A 25,484-nucleotide genomic window follows, 5' to 3' on the forward strand; every position below is an offset into this window, starting at 1 on the left:
GAGGTCAGGGCTTGCTGACCTTGACGTCCCAGGTGTTTTCCCGTTGTTGACAGAGAAAGTTTCTCGGGATTTTCCGGCATGGTTTCCTCTTGTTAGTGGTGCAGGGCGGGAGGACTGGCAATAGATATTGTGGACATAAAAAAAAACCTTGACAGCAGGAATTTGGAATAAAACTAGGCCATAGCGCTACTGTCCCCCATGACACTCCTGATGGAAAGTTTTCACTGTTCATATAAGGGTGGTTCTCGACGTCATTAGGCTAAGTAATCAATCATCATATCTAATTACATAATATTTGTCCAATTAAATAATTGACAGAGTTGTCTCAAGGACACTGTCAATGATTAAAAGACTGATTTAGATTCTATACAGTAGACACGCATTGAGTTCTTAAGAGAAAGATATCACATAGATTTGTTGGGAAATACCGTTGAGGTTGAAGAGACACCATCTGGATTCAGAATGCCCCGTTAGGTCGTAGGAGAGCCATTTAATGTAGACATTTTGTCAGTAAACTCGTTCTGCGAAATGATGGGGTTGAGAGAGAGTAGAGAATTACTTTTATTGTAATCTATGATTGTAACCTATGTATCCATTGCTTGATATAACATGTTAAAACGAACTGTTGTATTGTTGTTCCAGGTAGACAAATGTCTTAGTGGCTGAGATAAAAATAAATACACGATGTGAGTCCTAGTCAAAAGAAGAGATTTACAAATATAACCAGAGACAATCCTAGACTATCACAAGGCTAATAAAATCTGTAGCAGAGAAGAGAGTATGTGTCACATGTCGACTGTGGGGAGTTCTTGACACGGTGGCTTTCCACATCTAACCAGCGACACCTATTGCTTCAAAACGGAGCACAACAAACAGCTTGTAACATTAGTATTATCAAGACAACCCATCAGAACAAAATTTGATTTTCACCCAAATCCCTGATTTATTTTCACTGACAATTATATAATAGTTCAAGAAATAACATTTGTCAACCTTTATATTTTTACATATACTATCAAATATAATCATATAACCCTTGAATTATTGAGAAGATATTATGAAAGGCAGAATTCTTGTAGTAACGGAAAGAGATGATGGTATGAACAAGGTATCTGTGGATTAAAACAATTGATCGTCATTTGCATATTTCAGCCAATATCTGATTTTTCGCAGCTTAATCCATGCTTATATGTACTCTCGTATTGATTATTTAACATTGAATTAAGAAAACAAAAGCAAAATCTCAACGTAGATAATACTTAGATAATGCTTATGTGCTGGTTTTGATTCAATCAGGTAAAACAGATTTTACCCAATGCTGAACGTTTGCCAAATTTTAAATTCATCAAATCTGTGTAAATATTAAATATTAAACGATTTGTGGACTGACATTCCTTTTAGAGATTCAAATTTCACAATATTGTAGTTTGCAAGGGATTCAAGCCATGATTCAAAATCCTGCATATGACGATCATAGACTTTAAATATGATGTACTTTATACATGTACTGATTTTATACTTTATGAAAAGCGAAAGGTAGCAGTAATAAGCAAGGCGGGAATTTGAAACTAAATCCTCACCTCTATGTCTTGATTCTATAAAGAAATAATATAAACTATAACTATCTACGTGCAGAACAAAGCTAAAATAAAGCTGGAAATTAAACCCCAAATTAAAATTATCAACCACATATTAATAACATACCAGTCTCCAAACATTTCAATCTCTCAGATAATTCTATTTGATATTTGACAAATTTATCTCACTTTACAAAGCAAAATAAAAATAAAAACTGAATCATTGGCAAACTGAGTAGTTGATATTCCTACAAAACAAACAAAATGGTCTTTAAACCTATACACCATATGCTTTATTTCTATTTTCAGAATCATTTCTGATTGCTGGTATCAGAGCTATCAACCTGTTGCTCCCATTAAACAAACTGGTATCAACAATCCAATTGAATCTCTATTTATTTAGTGCAATTTGTTTTTTATTTACTGGTAATGTTTTTTTGTGCTTCTCATTTGAACTCAATTTCCAATTTTATCCTCATGCCAAAAAGAAAAGGGTGAAATTGTTATGTTAGAATCGTAAAAAGAAAGTTCTATATTATAAATTAGGATTTTCAGTATAACACACACATGCATAAAGAGAAAGCTTTATCTTATAAATTTGTATTATCAGTACAGGTACAGGTGTCCTATGTACAAAGAACTGAGTCTGACATTATCACAGCCATCTTGGAATTGTGACTTCTTATCAAAATTCAAAATTCATGAATCGTTACACAATTGTTCTAGGAACAATCATGCAATGTTTCATGTTGATCGTACTTGAACTGCATGGAGCCTCACTACCAAGAACACCAAGATGAGTTGTGCTTGGGACCCAGTTCCTCGTCCACAAATGAGTATTATCACTAAACTGGACGTGAATAAAGAAAAAGTTTAAAATAATAAAAACATGTTAAATCTTACTGTTGCTTTATTACTAGATTTGCCTTCTTTTCTCATTCTCTCTAATAAAGATGTCTTGCCCATTTTATGGGATCCAACAAACATCAAATTCATTGAATTATACTCTGTTGATCTTAAAAAAAGAAAAAGAGTATGGTGGAAGCGTAATTAAAACAGTAGAAATCAGGTCTCATTCTACAGTCATATTGACCAGTCTTGAATGACAGGCAGTGAAATTTACCTGCTGGAGATTTTAAATGTCATAAAATTATAATTTGAAAAAACTTTAACCTAAAAGCAGTATAGATACTGTTAAATTGATAGTTTTTGTGTGCAAAATCAGATAAAAATATGTAAAATATTGGGATAATGCAAAAGAATGTCATATTCTTTGGAAAAAATACCTTGCTAATTCGTAAAAGCCCAGAGTTGATAAAAAAAAATGTGATTGCCACAATCTAACACGAAATGAAATGAAATCTGTTTTAACGTCCTACTTTTCTGCACACAACATAATATAATTGTATTGCTTTTTTCACAGAATGTCTAATGCGTGCAGTTTAGATCTTAAGTTGTTAAGTGGTTTTTGATCCCATGCTTGTATGTGACAATGAGTAGGGTCACCTGCTAATAATCTCTGCACATCAGCTAATTATTAAAGTAAAATTTTACCATATTTTAGTCCCAAAATGAGTTAGTTTGTGTTGAGTGGATGTAAACTCCTCTCTATATTTTACAGGATGGTGATGCAGGTTACATTCTGTCAAATCTATTTTATTTAAAAAATACACTTACTCTTCTAATATAGACAGTAAGAATCCCAGGATATCTTTTACTTGATAGCGCGAGTTTTTCAACAAATCTTGAATTGTACCGTCAAGAGGACATAACTCTAGCTCCAGTTTCCATAACTTCTTCAACAAACCTAGTTTTGGTGGCAACTACAACAGAAAAATACTTTCTTACTACATTGTTTTCATATCATAAATAGAACTGAAATAGCATTTTGATAAATGCACCAATTCTCTTAAACAAGACTGGAAATAAGCCACAAATTTCTGACAATGAAATGAAATGGGGTTCAACCATTTCTCTTAAATAAGACTGGAAATAAGCCACAAATTACCGACAATGAAATGAAATGGGGTTCAACACCCTACTGTTCTGCATCGACTAGGCTAATGTAGATGGATAAATGCCATACAGTATACTATGAGTGAAATTTTGCATGCCAATGTGTACATGGGACATCAGTTTTTTCGTCACATCCGAACGACTAGTTACTGACACTCTCAGACCAAAATCTTGCTTTGATAAGACACAATTGATACCGGCTGGTACCTGGCACAGATTTTTATGCTTTTTAGGTTAAAAATGAAATGAAATGGGGTTGAACGTCCTACTATCTGGACGTTAAAAATGCAAAGTACAACCTCACTAGTTCATGATGCTCTTGAATTCTAACATGGAAAGAGAGGAAAATAACTAATTTTGTAAGATGCACCAGGTTAAGCTTAGAGATGTTGACATCGTTTAGCTATCCTTAATTAAATGGCACAATGTTAAATTAAACCAAACAAAAGGCACAACTGCTCATGAGCAATTCATTCCTACATCCATATCTGTTACAATCCTATGCCATTTATAAATTGGAGTAAATTTTATAGTTACTTCTTTTAGTTGAGTATTTTTACTGAGGTTCAAGACTTTCAGCTCAACCAGATCTCCTATCTCAGCTGGTAGACTCTTTAACTGATTAGATGAAAGATCTAATTCATTAAGATGTGGAAACAGTAATCTCCCTTGAATATCCTCTGATTCAAGGCCCAATGAAGAAACCTGAAAATAGATAATTCCCATCTGTCACTGTCTGATGGTCACAATATAATAGATTACGATGTGGAAAAACAAATCTCCCTTGAATATCTTACATTTCCAGACCCAATGAAGACACCTGACAATAAATAACTCCCATCTGTCATTGTTTGATCGTCACAATCTATTAGATAACGATGTGGAAAAAGAAATCTCCCTTGAATATCTTACAATTCCAGACCCAATGAAGACACCTGACAATAAATAACTCCCATCTGTCATTGTTTGATCATCACAATCTATTAGATAACGATGTGGAAAAAGAAATCTCCCTTGAATATCTTACAATTCCAGACCCAATGAAGAAACCTGACGATAAATAACTCCCATCCATCATTGTCTGGTCATCACAATCTAATAGATAACGATGTGCAAAAGGTAATCTCCCTTGAATATCTTACGATTCCAGACCCAATGAAGAATAACTCCAATCCCTCATTGTCTGATAGTGACAATCTATTTTATTACAATAGACAGATAGATTTATGATGCATTTGTTACTGCTCATCAATACTATAAATGTGAATTGAAATGCCCAATCAACCAGTTATCTGTGTTTGCTAATTGTCAAAGTAAAGATATAGTCTCGTTGTTCTTGTTTATAACAAATTTCACATCTAATACATAATGCATGATATTATTGACAGATTGATTTAAATAAAATTATTTACATATGAAGGAGTAATAAAAAACATAAAAAAAAAGTTCTTGTATGTAAAAACAAAACACTTTTAAAAAAAAATAACATGGTGTTCAAATTTGCTGTCGTGATAAGAGAGGGCGGATCACTCAGTAAATCATTAATAATCGTTAAGTCTTGTCCATACCAAGCTTTAAGTGTTGCAGTTTTTGGTTGTTCAAGGTCACTATCTCAAAGACATACCAACAATAGATGCAGATGTCATGTATGTGATTTTATTAAACAAACCAATGTGATGTGATTTTATTAAACAAACCACTGTAATGTGATTTTATTAAACAAACCACTGTCATGATGTGATTTTATTAAACAAACCTTGGTGATCTGATTTTATTAAACACTGATTAGTAGTCTCCAATATAAAGCAAGCTACAGATTGACAATTGTGACAAAATATGTAATACAACTACATTGTATATGGTATTTTGGTATTCCATATATAAATTTGAAGTCATATTAAAGTGTTTAACAAAGCAATATACTTGTACCTAACATAAAATTATAAATATTCCCAACTTACACTACTGTTTTCTGAGCCTGCCATATCTTTTTTTGCTGGTTTCATCAATTCAATATTTTTGAGTTTATTAACCGAAAGATTGAGTTTTTCCAGATTATTTAACTGTGAGTGCAGACGATGGGGACAGTATGCTGCTTGTAATATAGAATGAGTACTGAATGAATCACGAGAACCAATAGATGGAGAAGATTTGTGAAATGTTGGTGTCATACGTGAACTTGTATTGTTGATCCTGAAATAGAGAATTAAAAGCTATCACTTTATCAGACAATAAAGTTTGCAATGGCAGACATATTCTCTTGTCCAATACAAGCAATAGAATGTAAAACAACTGCATAAAGAGAGAGAGAGAAATGGGGTTTAACATCCACTTGATACAAATCAGGTCATTTTGGGACTAACATATGGTTCAATTTTATTTCAATAATTTGCTTGTGTGTAGGGGTCTTTAGCAGTGGGAGGAAAGGGGAGAATCAAAGGAAAATCCACGGGGTTGGACAGGCAACCCTACTCCTTGTCACATGCAAATTGGGGAATCGAAACCACACCAATTGACTCAATGACAGACCTTCTGATCTAATCAGCCACCCAACCCTCCCTACATTAGCCTAAAGAAATGTGGGCTTATTAAAAAAACAACTAAATATGACTAAGTCTACTTACGGTTTACAATTACTACCATAACATGCTTGATCTTCACTGTTATTTGACAAGGTCTGTATCCATGGCGATAGATCAGAAATTCCAGTCCAACTAAGATTGAGTTCTTGTAGATTTACAGGAAGATCCGATAAAGTTCCAACAGAAAGAAGTGGATTCATGGAAATATCAAGATATTCTAAGTTTGGAGCACAACAAGCTAGGCATACTGGTATCTCCTTGAACAAATTCTTATGGAGTTCCAATTTCCGGATGCCCTTATTGTTGTGATTAGACTTTGAATCTTGATCTATGACTGTGACCTTGGTGCTCCATTGGTTAATATGCATTACTTCATTTTCCATTACATCTTGAGGGGCCATAGAATCAGACTGACTGATTTCTGACCTGCGTTCAAATGCTAACCACTCTGGTTCGGCACTACTTCCAGAATAAGAAATATCAAATCTTAGACTCGATGAAAGACTTCCTCTTGGTGTACTATTTGATTGCTTCGTGAAAACTTCATCCCATTGCATGTAGGGAAGAGTTTTAAGTTTATTGCTAGCTGCGTTCAAGTGAACTAAGGCGGGTGCTGTCCAAATCTCTAATGGCAGCTCTGTTAATTTATTTTGTGACAAATTTACGAACGAAAGATGAGGTAATTTAAACAGATAACTTGGCACTTGCTTTAATTGGTTATGATGTAAATTAATTTCTTCCAGCGCGAAACTTTTCACATTTTCAGAGAAATCTTCTTCGCTTGGAAAGCTGTCAATTTCATTGTAGCTCATGTTTATGACACACAGTGATGGAAGTTCAAACAAAATCAGGGGCACTTTATCGAACGAATTTTCTGAAATGTCCACCCGTGTTATGGCCGTGAAAATAACGTCCCTATCTTGATTTGACATAAACGGGTTATAAAGTAGGCAAGCGCCGATAATACAATCTTCAGAAATGTAACTCAGTACTTTAAGACCCTGCCAATTTAATGAAACAGCTGTTGTGGTTTGTTTTTCTTTTGATTCGTCCGCTCTAGATTTGACTTTCTCGCTCGCGTGTATTTGTGAGTATACCCTACGTAATTCGCTACGATTGATTGAGTGGTGATGACATTTTGAAGATCTGAATTGCAGAAGTAAAAGAAGCTTGTCTGTCTTGTTATGGTATATAGCGTACGACATGGCCTTGTTGTCGACATCTTCCAGGCCGTAAGTCAAAAGAATTCTCAACATTTCATAGTCACTTTCTCTCAAGGCATACATAGCTAAAGACATAGATGGGGACTGCTTCCTTAACATTATGTTCACGTCTGCTTCTGCTAATAAAAGCACTTCTGCTACCTCGTGATGTCTATTTTTAACAGCTATATGAAGAGGAGTTAACCCAGTGCTAGTTAAACAGTTGATATTTATCGGCTGTATCTGAGGAGTTAAAGTTTCTAGATCTCCAAGGGACTGAAACTCGGACAAGAAACTGCTGGTCATAGCATCATGAATATTGCCTGCCTCTGCAGTAACAGTATATTGTAATAAATCTTTAACAATTCCTGCATGTCCCCTTTCACACGCTATATGCAACGGTGTATAGCCATTTGACTCAACGGCATTCATATCAAATGGAGCTTTATATTTAATCTGTCCTATTTCATATATATGAAGCAAGGTGTTTGGATAGGAAAAATGTAATAATGCACGAACAACTTCTGAATTTCCATGGGCTGCGGCTATATGAATAGGTAGTTCATGCAGTGATGTAAGACTATTACAAAATTCTGGAAACCTCTGAAATAAAGTTCATTTCATAAAATTGTATTATGAAATTAAAATGTGAAGATTTAAACACATGCATTCAAAACATAAGAAAAACTTTACCTTGTGCCCTTTCATACATCAGGCCACAGAAAAGAAAATATTCAGGTTCTTAGACAATCCTTCCTAAAAATCTGATGTGAAAGGTAGGTTTTTTTTGTGTTTTTATTTTGCCAAAGCTTCACTACTAGGCTAAATGACTTATCAGGCACTACATTTATTTCATCATGTTGTTTATAGGCATGTATGATTACCCAGTATCATTTATGATGGTTAAAAACATTTATCAGCGTTGTATACTTGATAACTGAGCCTATGCTTCATAAATACTAGAGTACCATCGTCAAAGTATAGCATGTTTACAAAAACAGTAAGTGTACTAGAGTTTATCACATTATCACATTATGGGAGGAATGTATTTTATACATTATTACAATCATAATCTCTATTTCTCACCTTAAGTAATAATACTAGTGCAGAGTTATGTCCCCCTTCACATGCATAATGTAATGGTGACATAGCCAAGACAGGATGAGCTACCGGTGCTGCTCCAACTTCAATTAACATTTCCAATAGTTCACAGTTTCCTACTATAGCAGCACTGTAAAATAAATATACAACAATTAATATTTCTAACAGTTTACTACTAGCACTGTGCTGTAAAATACATCAGTTATAGTATACACAAGTTAAGATATAGGCCTACCAATCTTCCAGTTTATTTTTCAAAAAGGGAAAGAAAGCCCATTAGTCATTTGATCTAAATTTAGTACAATAAATATTCCAACTGTCTTCAATCTATCTGTACATGGGACCTTGTTTTTGTCCCATCCAAATGACTATACATTGTCCCTTGCCTTCCCTCTGTCCTCCACAACTGACAAGGGGAAACCACACCAGAAAATCCAGATGAACTTTCTTGGCAACACCGGGATCGAACACAGGACCACCAGGTTACAAACGGAAAGATAATTCATTCAAATTCTAAGCTAAAAAAATTTGAACTTTAATAGTCTTCTTTCTCATTTCCCAATGACTAATCACACCAAGTTTCTTGTCGAGAACTCTGTCTTGTATCTTGTTCACAAGATTTCATATGTCCAAAGGTAAAAGGTAAATGGGGAGATAACTCTGAAATTTGCAATCCAAAATTTTTGATTTTCGCCATATGAACTTTGTGTAAATTTGAAGTCAATCAAATGATAATTTTAGTCGTTTGAATATGTCCACAAGCAAAGGTGGATGACGGATTGACAGACAAATGGAGACAACAATATACCACAATTCAATGGGGTTGTATAAAAACCCAACATGAACTGTAGTGTGAAGTATTTTTGTCAGAAAATTTAGACTGATGGCAGATGTAGCTGATGACAACATACATCCACATCTAAAATTGGCATACAAAAATGGGCTCATATAATAATCATAAAAGCTTGTTTAGTATAATACTAACCTACAGAGAAGTGGCGTATTATTTTCAGGGATAAATTTAAGAACTTTTTTACTTTGGGGACCTGCTAGTCTTAATATGTCCTTTACTCTTGCAACATCTTGTAACATTATAGCTTCGTTTAAACCTTAAAATAATACAATTTCATTGTAAATTAAACTTTCCATTTCAAGTTTTTACATTGGGGGGCCTGGCTTACAGAGTCTACAATGTAGATCCCTAAGTTTGTCATCTAGGCAAGCTGTGAATTCAACCTCATATTTGTATATGACAAGAAGTGAGGATGCCGGCCTAACCTTACTGCTCAAAAGCCATTTTCAAAAATGTCATGTCAATCCAAAATGACCTAGTTTCTGTTGAACTGAAAGGTAAAGCTCACTGATATTGTCATTACAATTTCACAGATAATTTTCCATTTAATAAACTTTTACGATGACCTAGTTATATTTTGCGAAAAAATGAAAATTGAAATATATATTTAAAAATCTAGGTAAATATCAAAATGGTTATTGCATTTACATTTCACCTTCGATTAAAATCATACTCACTCTCTGTTATTTCTAACAACTCAAGACGTCTCTTTTCTGTAAAAAAAAACATGAGACAACAATGATACTGATGTCAACTTCCTCAATTACAAAAATAATTAGATGACACTCATTAAAGATGCATTATGTAAGATTTAGATAAAGAGCTAGCCGTTCTTGCGATAATAGTTCAAAAATAGATAATGAAATATGAATATATTGAAAATTCCAGTTATCAGCCTTTGAAGTGTTCACAATAGTCTTGATAGTCAAGTACCACTGTTACGATAATAAACAAAGTCTTGATTATCCATCTTTAAATTATTAAATGATGATTGTATTGCAATCCATTGAAAATTGCGACCATCTGATGGTCTAGAGAGTTGATTATGTCTAATTAACAATTTATACAACATTTGAGTTTGAGGCCAAAATAAAAACCTGCAATAGGGCAGAGTTAGCTCTTACATAATACATCTTTAATTATTTGCACATTTATCTTTTCATAAAACATCTCGCAATCAAATTGTTTATCACTCTGCTTAACATGAGTAGAACATTTTACCTCAATTTAGAAGAAGAGTTGTTGTGTTCCAGAAGATGTGACAAACTGCTGCTTAGCCAAAAGGCCTATCACCAAATTCATTCAAGACATTCACCTAATGAACATCTACCTTAATTAGAACTTCTAATTGAGAAGGAGTGTTATGTGCTACAAGTTAACTCTTTGTACCCGACTGGCCGGTTTTCCAGCCAAGATAATGACATTTATATCCTAAGCATGACACACTAGGAATTCCACTCTGAACACATGTATAGTTTCCCAATTTCCCTTCGTGATATACTGGTTTGACCAATCAGAACATGTGTTACATTGCATATTCTGCAATGAGGGCTTTCCCCTCTTCACTCCAAGACACAAATATTCCTGAAAATATTGTTTTAGCCTGATGAATTGCAAACAGACGTATTACCAGGCACTGGTTAAAATACTGAGAGTGATGACGATGGCTTGAGTAATGTTGATTAGAGAAACAATCATGAAAGTAGCGAAAATAATCACTTTTTTTGTTAACTGTGGAACTATTATGACAAATATTGCCTTAAAAATCATATTACATGTATATGCATATTTCAGAACTATTTTTCCAGGTAGCACACGATCCATACTTGCAGAATATCATCTTTGTTGGCACTTTGGGTGATTGGCAATTTTATATTTTGTCTCTGAAAATGTCAAATGTCAAATTCATACTTGAAGAATATCACCTTTGTTGGCACTTTGGGTGATTGGCAATTTTATATTTTGTCTCTGAAAATGTCAAATTTTGCCCCACGGGCCAGGGGGATTTTCATTTATGGTATATATGACAGGGTTCAAAGGGTTAAGACATTCACCATATAAGCAGAGTTACTGTGTCCCAAAGTGTGTGATGGAAAGTTGCTTAGCCTAAGCAGAATATATAGGTCATCAAACTCAGACAAGAAACTACTGTTCTTCTCAGACTGAACTAATGAAGATGGGCATACAGTGTGCTATGAGGGAAATTTTTACTTGAATATTCTAACTGCCAAGGGTTCTTTTACGTGCACCCCAATGTGTAAACGGGGCCTCGGTTTTCCGTTCCACCTGAATAACTATACATTGTCCCTTGCCAGGCCCTCTGTCATGCATCTTACTCACTGAGCCACTTCAGCTTCCTCCCCCAAGGAACATCAACACCAAGTTTGACAATTCCAGTTCAATTATGAGCAGAGTTATCGTATCCTTATTTAATTTAACTATTTTACCAACTTACCCATTTCATCTTCTAACAAGGAACATGCTTCCCTGCTGCCTACTACTTTAGCCAAAGATAAAGGAGTAGAGCCTGTATCATCACTAATATATAAGTCAGCTTTATAGGAGAGTAATAATTTAATAGCACAGATCTTATTATCACAAACAGCACAGTGAAGTGGAGTCTGAAAATAAAGATGATATATACTCTTAAAAAAAAGTAGGGGATATTGAAATGCAAATATCTATGCAGGTTGTAATATGATAAATAGTCATGGACACTTGACATGCTTTGAGAGTATGTTCACAGATGAAGAACTTATCGCCCTAACAGAACCACTGAGCTGCACATGCGATTCACAATAGCGCCATACACGTGGGAGGGGTTCATTATCAAATTTGACACTTCAAGGAAGGGTTGATGAAAACTGCCGCGTGCTGGTTTATCTATCCATGTCAGCATTCCAATCGGTTCTTGCATAAGATTTATTGTTTAGCGTATCTTTACTTTAGTGTGTTACGTTTAATTTGATCGGGAGACGTGTTCGTCGACGTCAACATCAACGTCAACACTGCAAGAATGGGCCGTGGCACTGCAAGAGGAGTGGGCCAGATTGCCCCAAATCATGATTGGACGGTTGATTAGAAGCTTGTCACGACGAAATGTTGAATGTCTGTGGATTGGTGGAGCAATTACTCATTATTAAGACAAAAATACGTCCATTTTCACTTTTGATGGTGTATCTCTTTGCGAGATAAGTCGCCCATATGAAATGTTTATGTCCATGTGTAGGCAATTGGCTTGTTATTAACATACACTGGTTACCTCTAATAAAAACAGCAGTGCATTTCCGCAGTTTTGTATTGTTTCCGAATATCCCCTACTTTTTTTGAAGAGTACATATGGTCAAATATAATGTGATTTCCAACTATGTCAAATTTCCATGGTAGCTCTTCTCTTGCTTACATGTTAAGATATTCGACAAAACTCTACTTTTTTCCTATCTAAAGTACACTTAATTGTTTCATTTGTATTTAGTAACTGAACTTGAAATCACGTGAAATGATTCTATGGAATATAATTACTGTGTATTACTGAGCAATGTTTAGACTGCTTGATAAAGACTAGAGAATACTATTAATAATCAGTAATTGTATTCCATAGAATATGTATGAATGAGTAAACTAAAGATATCTATATCTTATAAAAAGACACGGTCCTTTACATACATTACATTCCTATAGTAGACTGTATATTAAATCTGTTGATCGTCATTTCCATGTTTCTCACAATATCTAATTGTGCACAGATTAAAGGGGAATTATGGGAGATTAGATAAAGAGCTGACAGTTCTCACTATAATAGTTTAAAAAAAAGATAAGGTAAAGAGAATATGCTGAAAATTTCACTCAAATTGCTTCACTCTGAACCGAGATATTAGTGATTGAATTTTAGGCCTAGCCTCGTTCATCGGATGTTAAATCATCCATCACAAAATGTATTCAAATCCAGTAAACATCACAGGCTAATGATGGCATCGAGAGTTGATTATGGTCTAATTATTAATTTAGATAACATTTCAGGCCTAAAGAAAGACCTGCAATAGGCAGATTTAACTCTTGCATAAGGTATGTTTAAAATAGGCTAAAAATATCTTTTTAATGATATAACAAGAAATGTAAAGTTTCATACCAATGTTCCGCATTGAACTTGTCACTTGGAGGAGTATTTTCTAAACTGAAGAACTCACAATCACTTAAAGTTGCATGTAACAAAATAGTTCCTCAAACCAAAAATTACATTTGTATTTATCTGTTTGAATGAGTTTGTGGTCAATTTTTTTTATTAAAGAATGTATTGAAGGAAGTTTAATTATGTCCTGGATATACTTTATTTTTTTGTTTTAATGAGTTTGTTGTCATTTTGTTATTTGTCTGTTTGAGTTTGTTAATATTTGGTTATTTTTCTGTTTTAAATAGTTTGTTGTCATTTGTTTATTAAAGAATGTATTGAGAGAAGTTTACGTGTGCGATATATTTTATTTATCTATTTGAATGAGCTTGTACTCAAATGTACTCAAATTGATTAATTAACATTTAATTAAAAAACAAAAAACAAAATATCGGATCAAAAATAGCCTATCAAAAGATTTTACACAAGACTTATAGGTGGTGCTGCTTTGCTTATATCGTCGAGGATGTCGGATTTGTAAAATTTTCAATTCATCTTATCTTTGTAAATACTGAACGGAATTGAACCCGTTTTTTGACTGATATATTCAACTTTCACTATAGTTTGCAAGGTGTTTCAGCAGCTTTAATATGTTTACTCCGGCGTGGTTTCCCCTTGTCAGTGGTGCAGGACGGAGGGCCTAACAAGGACAGCTGTCTAGTCATTTGGATGGGACAAAAAAATGAGGTCCCGTGTGCACATTGGCATGCACTTAAAGATCCCTTGGCAGTTGTAATTCATATAAGAGTAGGCCGTAGCGCCTCTGTCCGGGGAAAATTTTCCTCATAGCCCACTGTATGGCATAAGCCAATCTTCATTATCCCAGTCATAGCAGAACAGTAGGACGTTAAACCCCATTTCATTTATATCAATAAATAAAATTTAAGTCTACCGTAAATTACTTTAATATATAACAAAAATTAAAAGAATTTATCTACATGTTTGTATTATTGAATGAAAATTTTAATATGAAAAGATATAATTTTATTTTACATGCTAAAATTATTAACATACCATGCCATTGCATCTTTTGCCTGCCGTAATATTAGGATCGGCTGAAAAATAAGAATAAATAACAAACTTGAAATTAAAGCCGCAACCAAACAATCATACCAATTTTTAGTAAAAATTTTCACGCGTTTTAACTTGTGTTGGGCTAAAAATAGTTTAATACAAATTTTTGCCTCCGGTTTGGAATAAAGCTTCGAGACATTCATCACTGTTGATAGTTAACATAAAACTAATGGTAATTGTTAACTGGGACCTAACCTGTTGTTAGTTAGTTGTATTTTACGTCCACTTCCACCAAGGTGATATCGCAGACAAGAATCCAAGGACCTAACCAACAATCATACCAATTTTTACCAAAATTTGCTAGGCATTTTAGCTTATGTTGATAACCAGATGGCTAAAAATAGTTGAATACTAATTTTTACCTCCAGCCTGTAACAAAACTTTGAGACATTCATCACTGTTGTTAGATACAGCCGTATAAACACAAGTCCGTCCCATCACATCACGACAGTTCATATTCACTTTTTCTTCTCCTTCTAACAGACAGATCATTAATTCTTTATTGTTATATAAGGCTGCCTGGTGAAGCATTTGCCCTGGCCAACCATCTTTATTACCAGCTTCATCCATAATGTTCAATATAATGGTTCACTCTCGTAATCTGAAAATAATATTCTTTGAATATAATCGTATAACAGAGAGGGAGAGAGACAGGGTTTAACATCTACTCAATACAAACTAAGTCATTTAGGGACTAACATATGGTTCAATTTTATTTCGATAACTCGCTTGCGCGTAGGGGTCTTTAGCAGTGGGAGGAAACTAGAGGACCTGGAGAAAATCCATGGGATTGGACAGAATTGAAACTGTGCCGAGACTCAATGACAGACCTTGTGATTTCATTCACATGCATTAAACCACTAGACCCCCCAACCCCCATCCTGTAAGAGAGAGAGAGAGAGAGAGAGAGAGAGAGAGAGAGAGAGGTTTAACATTGAAATCACATGTTTTAGACCACCCCTACAAAAATACCTCTGATTTTCTAAGTAGACTAACAGATATATATGTATTATTAGATCATAAAAAATTTATCTGTTAAACAATCCAAAAATGCTGTTTGGCAACCAGACTTCAATCGTAAGATTCTTGGTGATACAATAACCCCTTGTATTACACAAACAGAGAATAAATGCTATTTAGACAGCATTTATACTTCTCCATCAAACTGGAATAAATTTTAATAGCTTATTTGAAAGGGTGTCCTTTTTGTCTGAGAACAAAAAGAGGCAACAGAATTACACTGCATAATAATTGATACTTCTTTTGAAGTTTCCATCCAATATACAGTATTGATGAAGAATTTCATTTTACATCATAATTTGGATATGGTTTCGTTGACAAAGCGGGTGGGGGGAGGGTTATATCACTTTATTAGGGAAAGAGTGTTTTATAGATGATAACAATCCATTATGTTTTTAGAAATTGGGAAATGTTCATCCTTTCCTGCATTTTCACAATCAAAAAGTTTTATAACAAATTATACATTTGCAGGCATCTTTATATATATCTTTGCGTCTGGGTGAAACATTAACACAAGCTTTTCTTAGATATTCTGTTTATTCTGTTATAGGCTTATCACGAATCATGACTGGGTTGCATTATACTGACTTGTCCCAGCTTGATCGAGAAGCATTTTCTTTTTTATTACATTTCTGAAGAAAGAATTAGTAATTTTACCAAACATTTTGCACTTTCATCATGCTTGGCAAAACAGTCATTCCTCATCTTCATTGCACCCTTCCGCTGTCCGGGCAAAATTTCCCTCATAGTACACTGTATGGCATATGCCTGTCTTCATTATCCCAGTTTGGAGCAAAACAGTAGGACGTTAAACCCCATTTCATTTCATTTCATTGCACCCTTTGCATTGTCTTAGCTCCCTCTGGTTGCAAAACCAGGTTTGTCTACTGTGTATAGAACAGGGCAATCCAGCAAATGGTAATGAGTCTGTATCCTGATTGTTTTTATCATAGATATATAGTCTACTTTCTGTTAACAAATATTGGGAATTAAAAGCTAAGCTCTAGACTGTCAAAATTCTTCCAAAAATCTCATCTTGAATTTTTATATCTTAAAGTATAAACACTATGATTCCGAACATTCAGATACACAAATAATTTTTTTGAGACCTGTTTTACGGTACAAAAAATACCAGTAAATATCATATAACCCTGCTCTGTAAATAGGGTGACCCGTGCATTGAAAGTTGGACTCGACATAGCGAATGTGCACGCTTCAGCGGCTTGTCTCGAGAAGTGATTTCTGGCTAACCCCGCAGTATGATAATACTCAGCACTAGAGTCTATGAGACTATAAATAGCTATCCCACGTGCAATTCTCTATATATCTATCAACTATTACAGCAGTAAAAAATCTATTGTTGACGATTCTGAATTGCAGTAAAATTTAGCTTTTTGGTTAATACACCAGCTTTAGTAATCACATTTGTTTTATTTTTTAAATTGCTTTTTAACTGTACCGTTAGGAGCGGCATCTTTTGGTTTAGTACAAATAATATCTCTGAAATACTTTCGTTAAGCAAGAACATGATACTAGCAGTAGTTTCATTTTACTTTTACAAGGTTCTTAAAACAATTGCTCGTTTCTAAATTCAATTACTTGTTCCAGCTTTCTGTTATGTTTCGTAAAAAAGTAGTCTTGATTATTCCAGTCTGTCAATCAGATGTAGTATGGTCGGTAGACTGGTTAAGCGGGACTAATTTCAAAACACGGGCAAGTAACCTATTTTTTACTCACAAGTGCCCGGATGTTATGGTCGAAACTCGTAACTATTTTTCAGTGTATTATTTATAGATGGTTAAATGGTCATAGCTTATTAAGTACAACATATGACCGTTTATTTAGTGACTATAAATGTGTGAAATTGATTTAAGGCTTGGTATATATATTTAAATATTTTTGTGTAATTGACGAGATATTTGGAGATATTTATTTATGGTGGGTCACCCTGCTGTAAATATCCACTAGACTTAAGGCTTTTTTATCGACTTGCCAAATCGATTTGAATTTAGTGGATATTTGGCGAGTTCGTTAAATGCTCCGATTAGCTGTAAACAATTGTGGTGGCTGGACACAGTTGAAAAAAACATGTGATCACCCGATCAAATCGCACCCTGAAGTGATTTGGCGATTTGATGTAATCGCTTCGGAAATCGGTGTCGATAAATTCATTGATTAGGGTAACCAATTTGAATTAAATGGACGTTAAAGATGAAAATTTGATTGAATGCAAATCACTTTGGCTAATCAGTGGTTGATAAAAACGCCTTCTGCAGGCATTAGTTCATGCATTTTTAGATAGAAGAAAATTCAGGTCAATCTGTACAAATCCTAATATTATGCCTTTTAACAGAAGACTCGATGTAATTGCACCTGCCCATCTTTTCTCGTTTTTCAAACTACTATTTCTAAGAAACAACAAATCGTTGCTGTTTCAATTACACATGACAATTTCTTCCTTATTTATCTTATATCGTACGCAATTGTGTTTACGTTTTATGAGTAGGGGGTTCCATCAAAATAACTCAGTCTATACTTACAGTAAACTATATAGATCACATCATGGATGGCATTTGATTTTATCTATGTTGCGCTTCATGGCACTACGAAATACCGACATTTCATGATCCCATTGATAACATTCGCCTTTTTCTGTTTTGAGCTGTCAATAATTGGGAGAGTCTTTATACCACGGATATGACGTATGGGGATTCCATTGTCCCGTGACACGAAGACTGGCTACAGAAGTCTATCTGTTAGATCGTCCAGCCCAATAATCGCTGTATTCACGATACAACAAAATATAACATGATGGAATATACTCGCGGTTGAACCCATATTGCAGTCGTCGAGACAAATCAAACATCCTTACAATCGTAAATCGACATATCTCTAATCAATGTATTTTTATCTATAAAATTCTGATAAAACAACGTTCTTATTACTTATTTGATCTAATTATGAACTTAACGATAAACTTAATTACTACTCTGATCAGGCCAAATATTAAAAGCAGTGTACGCTTTAAAGGACACTACTCTGGATTTCATTTCGTTGCCATCATTTTTAAAAACTTTAAATAACTTGAATCTTTTCTGGAAAAAACCTTAACCTTAAATTAAATCTACTTCAAATTTTATTCAATACACGCTAGTCAATATACAACAGTAAATATAAGTCAGCAGGTATACACACCAGTTATACACCAGTTAAGATATGAATCAACAGGTATTATCAAAATACACACCCGTTAATATACACCAGTTGATATAGGCCAGCAGGTATTATTAAATACACACCAGTTAATACACACCAGATGGGTCAGGAGTTTAATTCAAATATACATTAGTAAATATAGGGCTAGCCTGGAGGTTGGGTGTTCAATCCCTGCATTGGCCGAGAAAGTTCATCCAGATTTTCCGGCATGGTTCCCCCTTGTCAGTGATGCAGGACGGAGGGCCTGACAAGGACAGATGTCTAGTCCTTCGGATGAGACGAAAAACCGAGGTCCCGCGTATACATTGGAATGCACGTAAAAGATCCCTTGGCAGTTGGAAATCGATATAAGAGTGGGCGATAGTGCCGCTGCCCGGGCAAAATTTCCCTCATAGCACACTGTATGGCGTATGTCCGTCTTCATTAGCCCAGTTTAGGAGCAGAACAGTAGGATGTTAAACCCCATTTCATTTCATTTCAGTAAACATAGGTCAGCATGTAAAACCAAATATACACTAGTTATAATATACACCAGTAAATAGTAGTTCAAACCAAAGATATTCAAAAGTAAATTTAGGTGAGCAGGTATTATTAAATACACACCAGTAAATATATCCCAGTAAATATGATCAGTGGGTATTATTAAATACATACCTATTGATATACACCAGTAGGTAAGTAGGTAAAACGAAATACACACCAGGTTGATATACACAAGTAAGTGTAGGTCAGTAGGTAAAACCAAATACACACCAGTATATACATAGAAGATTTGGACTATTAATGTATGTAAAAGCGAATTCGGGTAGGGACATATCTGATATAATCTAGTCTATTCACACCAGATTATAACAAAAATTTCAAAAGTTCAACCATCTTGTTTAAGGATGTGCATGTATTATGTTCTTTGACAATATCGGAAACCGATCGACTTTCGACGTGTTTGTTCTTCAGTTGCAAATTTTTCAGTTTTTTTCCTCCGATATATCGAACATTAGTTATAATCTTCGATATATTTGGGCTTATTAAATGGAACAAGAATCACCCTGCCCTGCCTACCGGGAAACCCATCAATGCTTACCGGTAATTGTGCTGAATTATGGGACCCTTTAAAGGAGCCAAGTCTCTATTTTTTTGGCAATATAAATGGACACAAATGGGTCGCAACACATATAATAGTGTAATATGAATGTATATAAGCTGATTTACATTAGTCGTTTCTGGGTTGTTTTGGGGGTTTTTTTTACAGTAATTTCTAATCAGGTATGTTCGGCGAAATACGCGAAGAGTTCAAATTGAATGACAGTCTTTGGCGTCCAATATTATTATTCCAGTCTACACCGGTAGTATTCTCTCGTGGGATATGTTTAGCCTCCACAAAGTCGCTTCATTACAGATGGCGCCCGAAAGTATTCTGTATTTCGTATTGTATATTGTAGTTAATAAGACTCCGCGACAGACAAGATGGTTTAGGGCAATGGAAATGGCAAATAAGGACTAGTTTGGGGTGTTGGTTAGCTTTTCGTTGTAAAATCAATCACCGGGCATGTTATCGTTCTTGCCGTATTTTGACTAAGCCAAGGGCGATAACTCAACGAATAAGGTTACATACATAACAACACAATTCATTAGAATTTTCAAAAAAAAAAAGACGAAACTATGGTGTTTACAAAATTAAATGAAATGGGGTTTTGCATCCTACTTTTCTGCACCGATTGAGCTAATGAAACGGGAATATGCAATGCAGTGTGCTATGTGGGAAATCTTGCCGAGACAGCAGCGGTATACGGCCTACTCTTCCTTCAAATTCCTACCGCCAAGAGTTGCTTTACGCACCTTTCTGAACTTCAGAGACACCGATAAACTACTAGAAGGTTTTATTACTCAACAAATACCTTCTCGAAGTATGTAATAAAATCTAATCGGGTGGTATTTGAGATGTAAACAAGGATATAGCGCTAACCCTGGGCCTAGCCCCAATGCTTACCCTAACCTACAATCACACCAACAGAGAGAGAGAGAAATGGAGTTTAACGTCCACTCGACACAAACTAGGTCATTTCGGGACTAACATTTTATTTCAATAATTCGCTTGCGCGTAGGGGTCTTTAGCAGTGTGAGGAAACCGGAGGACCCTGAGAAAACCCACGAGGTTGGACAGGCGACCCTACTCATTGCCACGTACAACCGGGGATTCGAAACCACACCAGTTGACTCAATGACAGACTTTATGATACAACGTGCACACGCTAACCATTCAGCCATCCAACCCCCCATCACACCAACAACCACGTGCCCTAACCTTATTTACATCACAGCGACCTTGACGAAAATTAAGCTGGACTCAACAAATAGATTTAGCCCACGTCAATGTGTACACGGGGCCTGCGCCACTGACAATGGGAATTCACTGACAAGATGTACTTTCTCGGCTCCCTTGACCAACGTATGTCCGGAGGTGATTACAATGTCTTATAATGACTGGATAGGGGGCTTTTAGTCAAATCAATGAACACAGTTACAAGATGACATAATCTGCATCGAGAAACACATACATAAATAAATAGAACATATGACTTTATTTAATTATTTATTTATTCAACTAACAATTATTATTGTCCTGACTTGTGCGATTACAGAAATCTTATAAAAGAAAAACAGGGTTTTCTATGTACAATTGATGACAATTACCATACTATTATATATCTAAATTTACGTGATTATGTACAATAATGATATATACACGTTTGAATAACACATAGTGTTTACTGTGGAAAGCTGAAAATAATGTTACATTTGATATTTCCCAGTGTTCTAATAGATTCAACTAATTTTGTGATTCTTAAAATAAAAAACCTGTGCCTGTTTTGATCTTTCGACCCATATATATTATAGAGAGAGAGAGAGAGAGTGGGGGGGGAGAACGAGAGATTGAATAAAATGGCTAATTTGTGCATATATATATCAAAGAAACGAATCTGTTAATTCACTCTATGTACAACACATACCCTTTCAGTCGAGCTTTAACCGCAATTAGAACATACACAACTGTTTGTGCAACTGAGTATAAGATGAATATTAAATTGTGTAGGTTTACAACAATCATTCGATAAGTTAATTGTCTTTCTTCATTTAATACACTACAATATTCACTTTATTAATGTCAGAGTCTGGATTGGATTCGATGTTAACCGTGTTAGTTTATCGTGATGCCTATTCAAATGATGTTTGGTTAGTACATGTAATAATCATACAGATATCACATTTTTGGTCCAGATTATAAAAATATAAAGGTGTATTCCCATAAGAATATGATTGTTTTGATGCCATATGTGATGCGAAGGAGATCCACTGGTGTCTAATTTGGCATCAAAATTAAAACACCGTCCATTAACGTGTTTATCAACATTAAACCTCTGGCTCTTACAGTACGATTCTCCATCCACAAATAACTCTTCAATAACGGATCCTTTGGAAATGGCGCTCTTACAGGCATCGTACCAGGCGTCGCAGAATTCTTCACAGACTGTTAGCCTTTCTCGGAAATAGAACAGATACTGATAAGGTGAACAAATATAGCACATCAAATAATTCGTGTATCGTTGGCATGACGGGGAAGCACCACGAAGCGGCTTTACCCTGCCAAAAGTAGCAGAAATCTCTGCTTGGCGACAGCAACTGTTGTCCTTGAACCAGGTACAGTTCTTCAGATTTGGTTCGGCCTCTGGAGCTCGATTATCGAAGAAAGAACAGTATTGTAATTCGCTAGTTTTAATGGGAGACTGAGAACAACATAAACCAAATGTTAAAATAGCGATGAAAAGTGACAGAGCAAAGGAATCCATCTTGAATTCAAACCATTTTCCAATTTTAGCATCGACCTAGTAGCCTCATATAATCTATATCCGGCACTGCTGGAATTCTCACAACAACGCATGCTCGAGAAATTATCGATTTCATGATAATACAAGACTTGTATGCCAGACCGCAGTGGAATCGGAATTAAAGAGCTTCAAACAACACGTTATTTGAAAATACTGAAAATTATTTTGAGGAATCTACAAATAAAATTTTATAGCATAAAATGTTAGGTCTGTCTATACTGTCTCAGAATAAAATAAATATAAAACTCATCAATGATCGCAGAAGTCAGGCGTCGAGATAAAATTATTGTGCGATAAATTAATAAAATCATGAAGTTTAGTTTTTCATGATCTTTAGGCCTATGATGCACTTCTCGTTTAATGCATTTTCAAAGAAAAGGAGAAAAAATCGATTGTGCGTATCTGATTTACTGTCTGAGTCTTGGTAAATTTTAAACGGATTTCTTCGATTATGAACAAACTACTTAACTTTGGTTATTATAAACTTACCTGTGTGTTTGTAATGAACTCCCGTTCGATAAAATCCATTGCACAACTTATTATCACAACGATGAAAACAAGTTCTCTCTTGAAAAATTGAAATATCACAAACTTTTCCCAGAGAAAAATACCAATGTGGAAGATGGTTACGTCACTCTGCGGAAGATATCATTTCGTATTAGGGGTGACAGCATAGGAAATTCAAGTACAATTACGACAAGAATCCATGACCACTGGGACCAAAGACCACTCGGTTCAAGACCAGTCGGACCAACTGATAGACCACTCAGCCCAAACAAATAGACTACCCGGACCATACAAAAAGACTATTCGGACCCAACAGAAAGACGACTCGGACCAATAATAAAGTGTTGTTTTAATAAATTGATAATTGCGTTTGTTTTAAAGGGACAATAAAACTCTTGCTGGCTTGAAAGCTCCAGAAAATAAATAATATCTCTATCTAAGTACTAGATGTTTAAGTGTCCTACCTGTTGTGTAAATTATCCATTACATCCTATTTTACTTGTCCAGAGGGTTCGAAAATATTTTTAAATCGAAGTTTCATTTGAAAAGGTTTATGTTAGACGTTTCAAACCATTATGTTGAATATTTCAAAATTTTTAAATAAGGTGTGTTAAGATGAAATTTGTATCATCAATTAATTGAAATATTCTAAAATAGTACAATTTGTTGACCAGAATAAAGATTGGGACATATTATTCAGTTACAACAGGAGTGGTATTGAGCCTTTAATATGAATACTCGAACCAATAATAAAGTGTTATTTTAATAAATTGATAATTGTGTTTATTTTAATATGACTACTCGAACCAATAATAAAGTGTTATTTGAATAAATTGATAATTGTGTGTGTTTTAATATGACTCTTCGAACTAATAATAACGTGTTGTTTGAATAAATTGATAATTGTATTCCAAATCGCAAAATATCGAGAACCACACTTGTAGTCACGTTTAAAAAGGGACATATAAACGTCCGGTCTTCGTATTATTATGTGCTGTTTATATTAACGCATCAAGGGCGGATAACTTGAAAACGTGTCTCTCTCCCCCCCCCCCACATATATAGTAACCCAGGGGTTAGTGGGGTAGAACGGAATGAAACCACTGGGGATACCGCGAATGTGGAAAAAGTAAAATTAGGCTATCAGACAAGAACAGTATACCCGTATATGTAGAAACTGTCAAAAGTCTGGACATACCGAGTCTTATTGCAAGAGTAAATAAGAAAAATTAGATTGATATTTTTTTTGGCACCATTATTAATTAATTTTAAAACTAATCGTTGATTTATTTTCCGTACACAAAATTGAACTAAACAACTCTAAATATAAGAATTCCGTATAAGAATTATTTGCTTCTTTGTATTGTGATTTAATAATAAATAAATAGCATATTGTCTAGCCTTATAATATAATTTAATTGGTCCGACTGGTCTTGTTTTGGTCCGACTGGTCTTAGTCCGAGTAGTCTTTAGTCCGAGTAGTCTGGATACCTACGACAATTGGCATTGAGTTTGAGCGTTCGCACACATAACTACCCGCATTCCTGTATTTAGTTACCGTCTTTTACATTCTAGTAAAATATCTGCAAATTTTATAGCTTTACTTTTTGAAATATTTTGTTCTAATTATTTGATTAGCGACTCGGATGGGATTATTTACTTTTGAAAACGCATGCCGCACAAACACAACTATACATTCGTTTTACGGGCTTTATCACACTTCGGTCAAAACTGTCGAATCGAGAATTAATGTTCCGCTTCTTACGGGGTCATACGGGCTTAGTAGCATTATATACCATTATGTTACTGAAGCGGTTATTATTCGATCGAAAGAATGCGTATAAAATTAAAAATACACTCAGAGAATTCGGAGGTAAGCTTCATGATCCTTGTTAAATTATTTATAACATAAAGAAGTATAATAACAGACAGCTTTATGGATGACATTCACTAGGTTTATTAGTGGTATCATTGCTTGATAACGGTGAGAGTAACCTCATTGAAACGTTGCAGTTAATAAACCTAGTGAATGTCATCCATAAAGCTGTCTGTTATTATATATCACTTTCACTAAATGCCTTTCAAAGACAACATAAAGAAGATAGGATATTTATAGTTTATACATGACTTTTTTTTACGAGTATCCGTGCAATCAGTGATATTTTAATTGTGAAGAAAATTTGATAGACTGGCGATCAATGGTTTCCATATAAATCTCCTATGTAATTGCCTTCAATTGATATTTTTCGTCGCCCAAACCCATATACGATCAAAATGATCGCGC

General features: G+C 34.8%; 1 protein-coding gene across 1 annotated transcript in view; it reads right to left on the minus strand.

Moving 5' to 3' along the window:
• LOC126810755 (leucine-rich repeat serine/threonine-protein kinase 1) overlaps window positions 1-18,272 on the minus strand; it is a 40,222-nt gene extending 21,950 nt beyond the window's left edge. Inside the window, exons 1-12 of the mRNA XM_050535993.2 lie at window positions 18,134-18,272; window positions 14,936-15,174; window positions 14,514-14,554; window positions 11,787-11,952; window positions 10,009-10,044; window positions 9,464-9,587; window positions 8,464-8,608; window positions 6,218-7,980; window positions 5,555-5,786; window positions 4,131-4,298; window positions 3,255-3,400; window positions 2,481-2,592 (exon numbers count right to left, since the gene is read on the minus strand). Of these exons, the coding sequence (XP_050391950.1) occupies window positions 2,481-2,592; window positions 3,255-3,400; window positions 4,131-4,298; window positions 5,555-5,786; window positions 6,218-7,980; window positions 8,464-8,608; window positions 9,464-9,587; window positions 10,009-10,044; window positions 11,787-11,952; window positions 14,514-14,554; window positions 14,936-15,143 (3,141 nt within the window). The 5' untranslated portion in view covers window positions 15,144-15,174; window positions 18,134-18,272. The remainder of the gene's footprint in view (window positions 1-2,480; window positions 2,593-3,254; window positions 3,401-4,130; window positions 4,299-5,554; window positions 5,787-6,217; window positions 7,981-8,463; window positions 8,609-9,463; window positions 9,588-10,008; window positions 10,045-11,786; window positions 11,953-14,513; window positions 14,555-14,935; window positions 15,175-18,133) is intronic.
• Window positions 18,273-25,484: the final 7,212 nt, after the last annotated feature.

The sequence above is a fragment of the Patella vulgata genome, chromosome 2, assembly GCF_932274485.2.
Source record: "Patella vulgata chromosome 2, xgPatVulg1.2, whole genome shotgun sequence".
Lineage (NCBI taxonomy): Eukaryota > Metazoa > Mollusca > Gastropoda > Patellidae > Patella > Patella vulgata.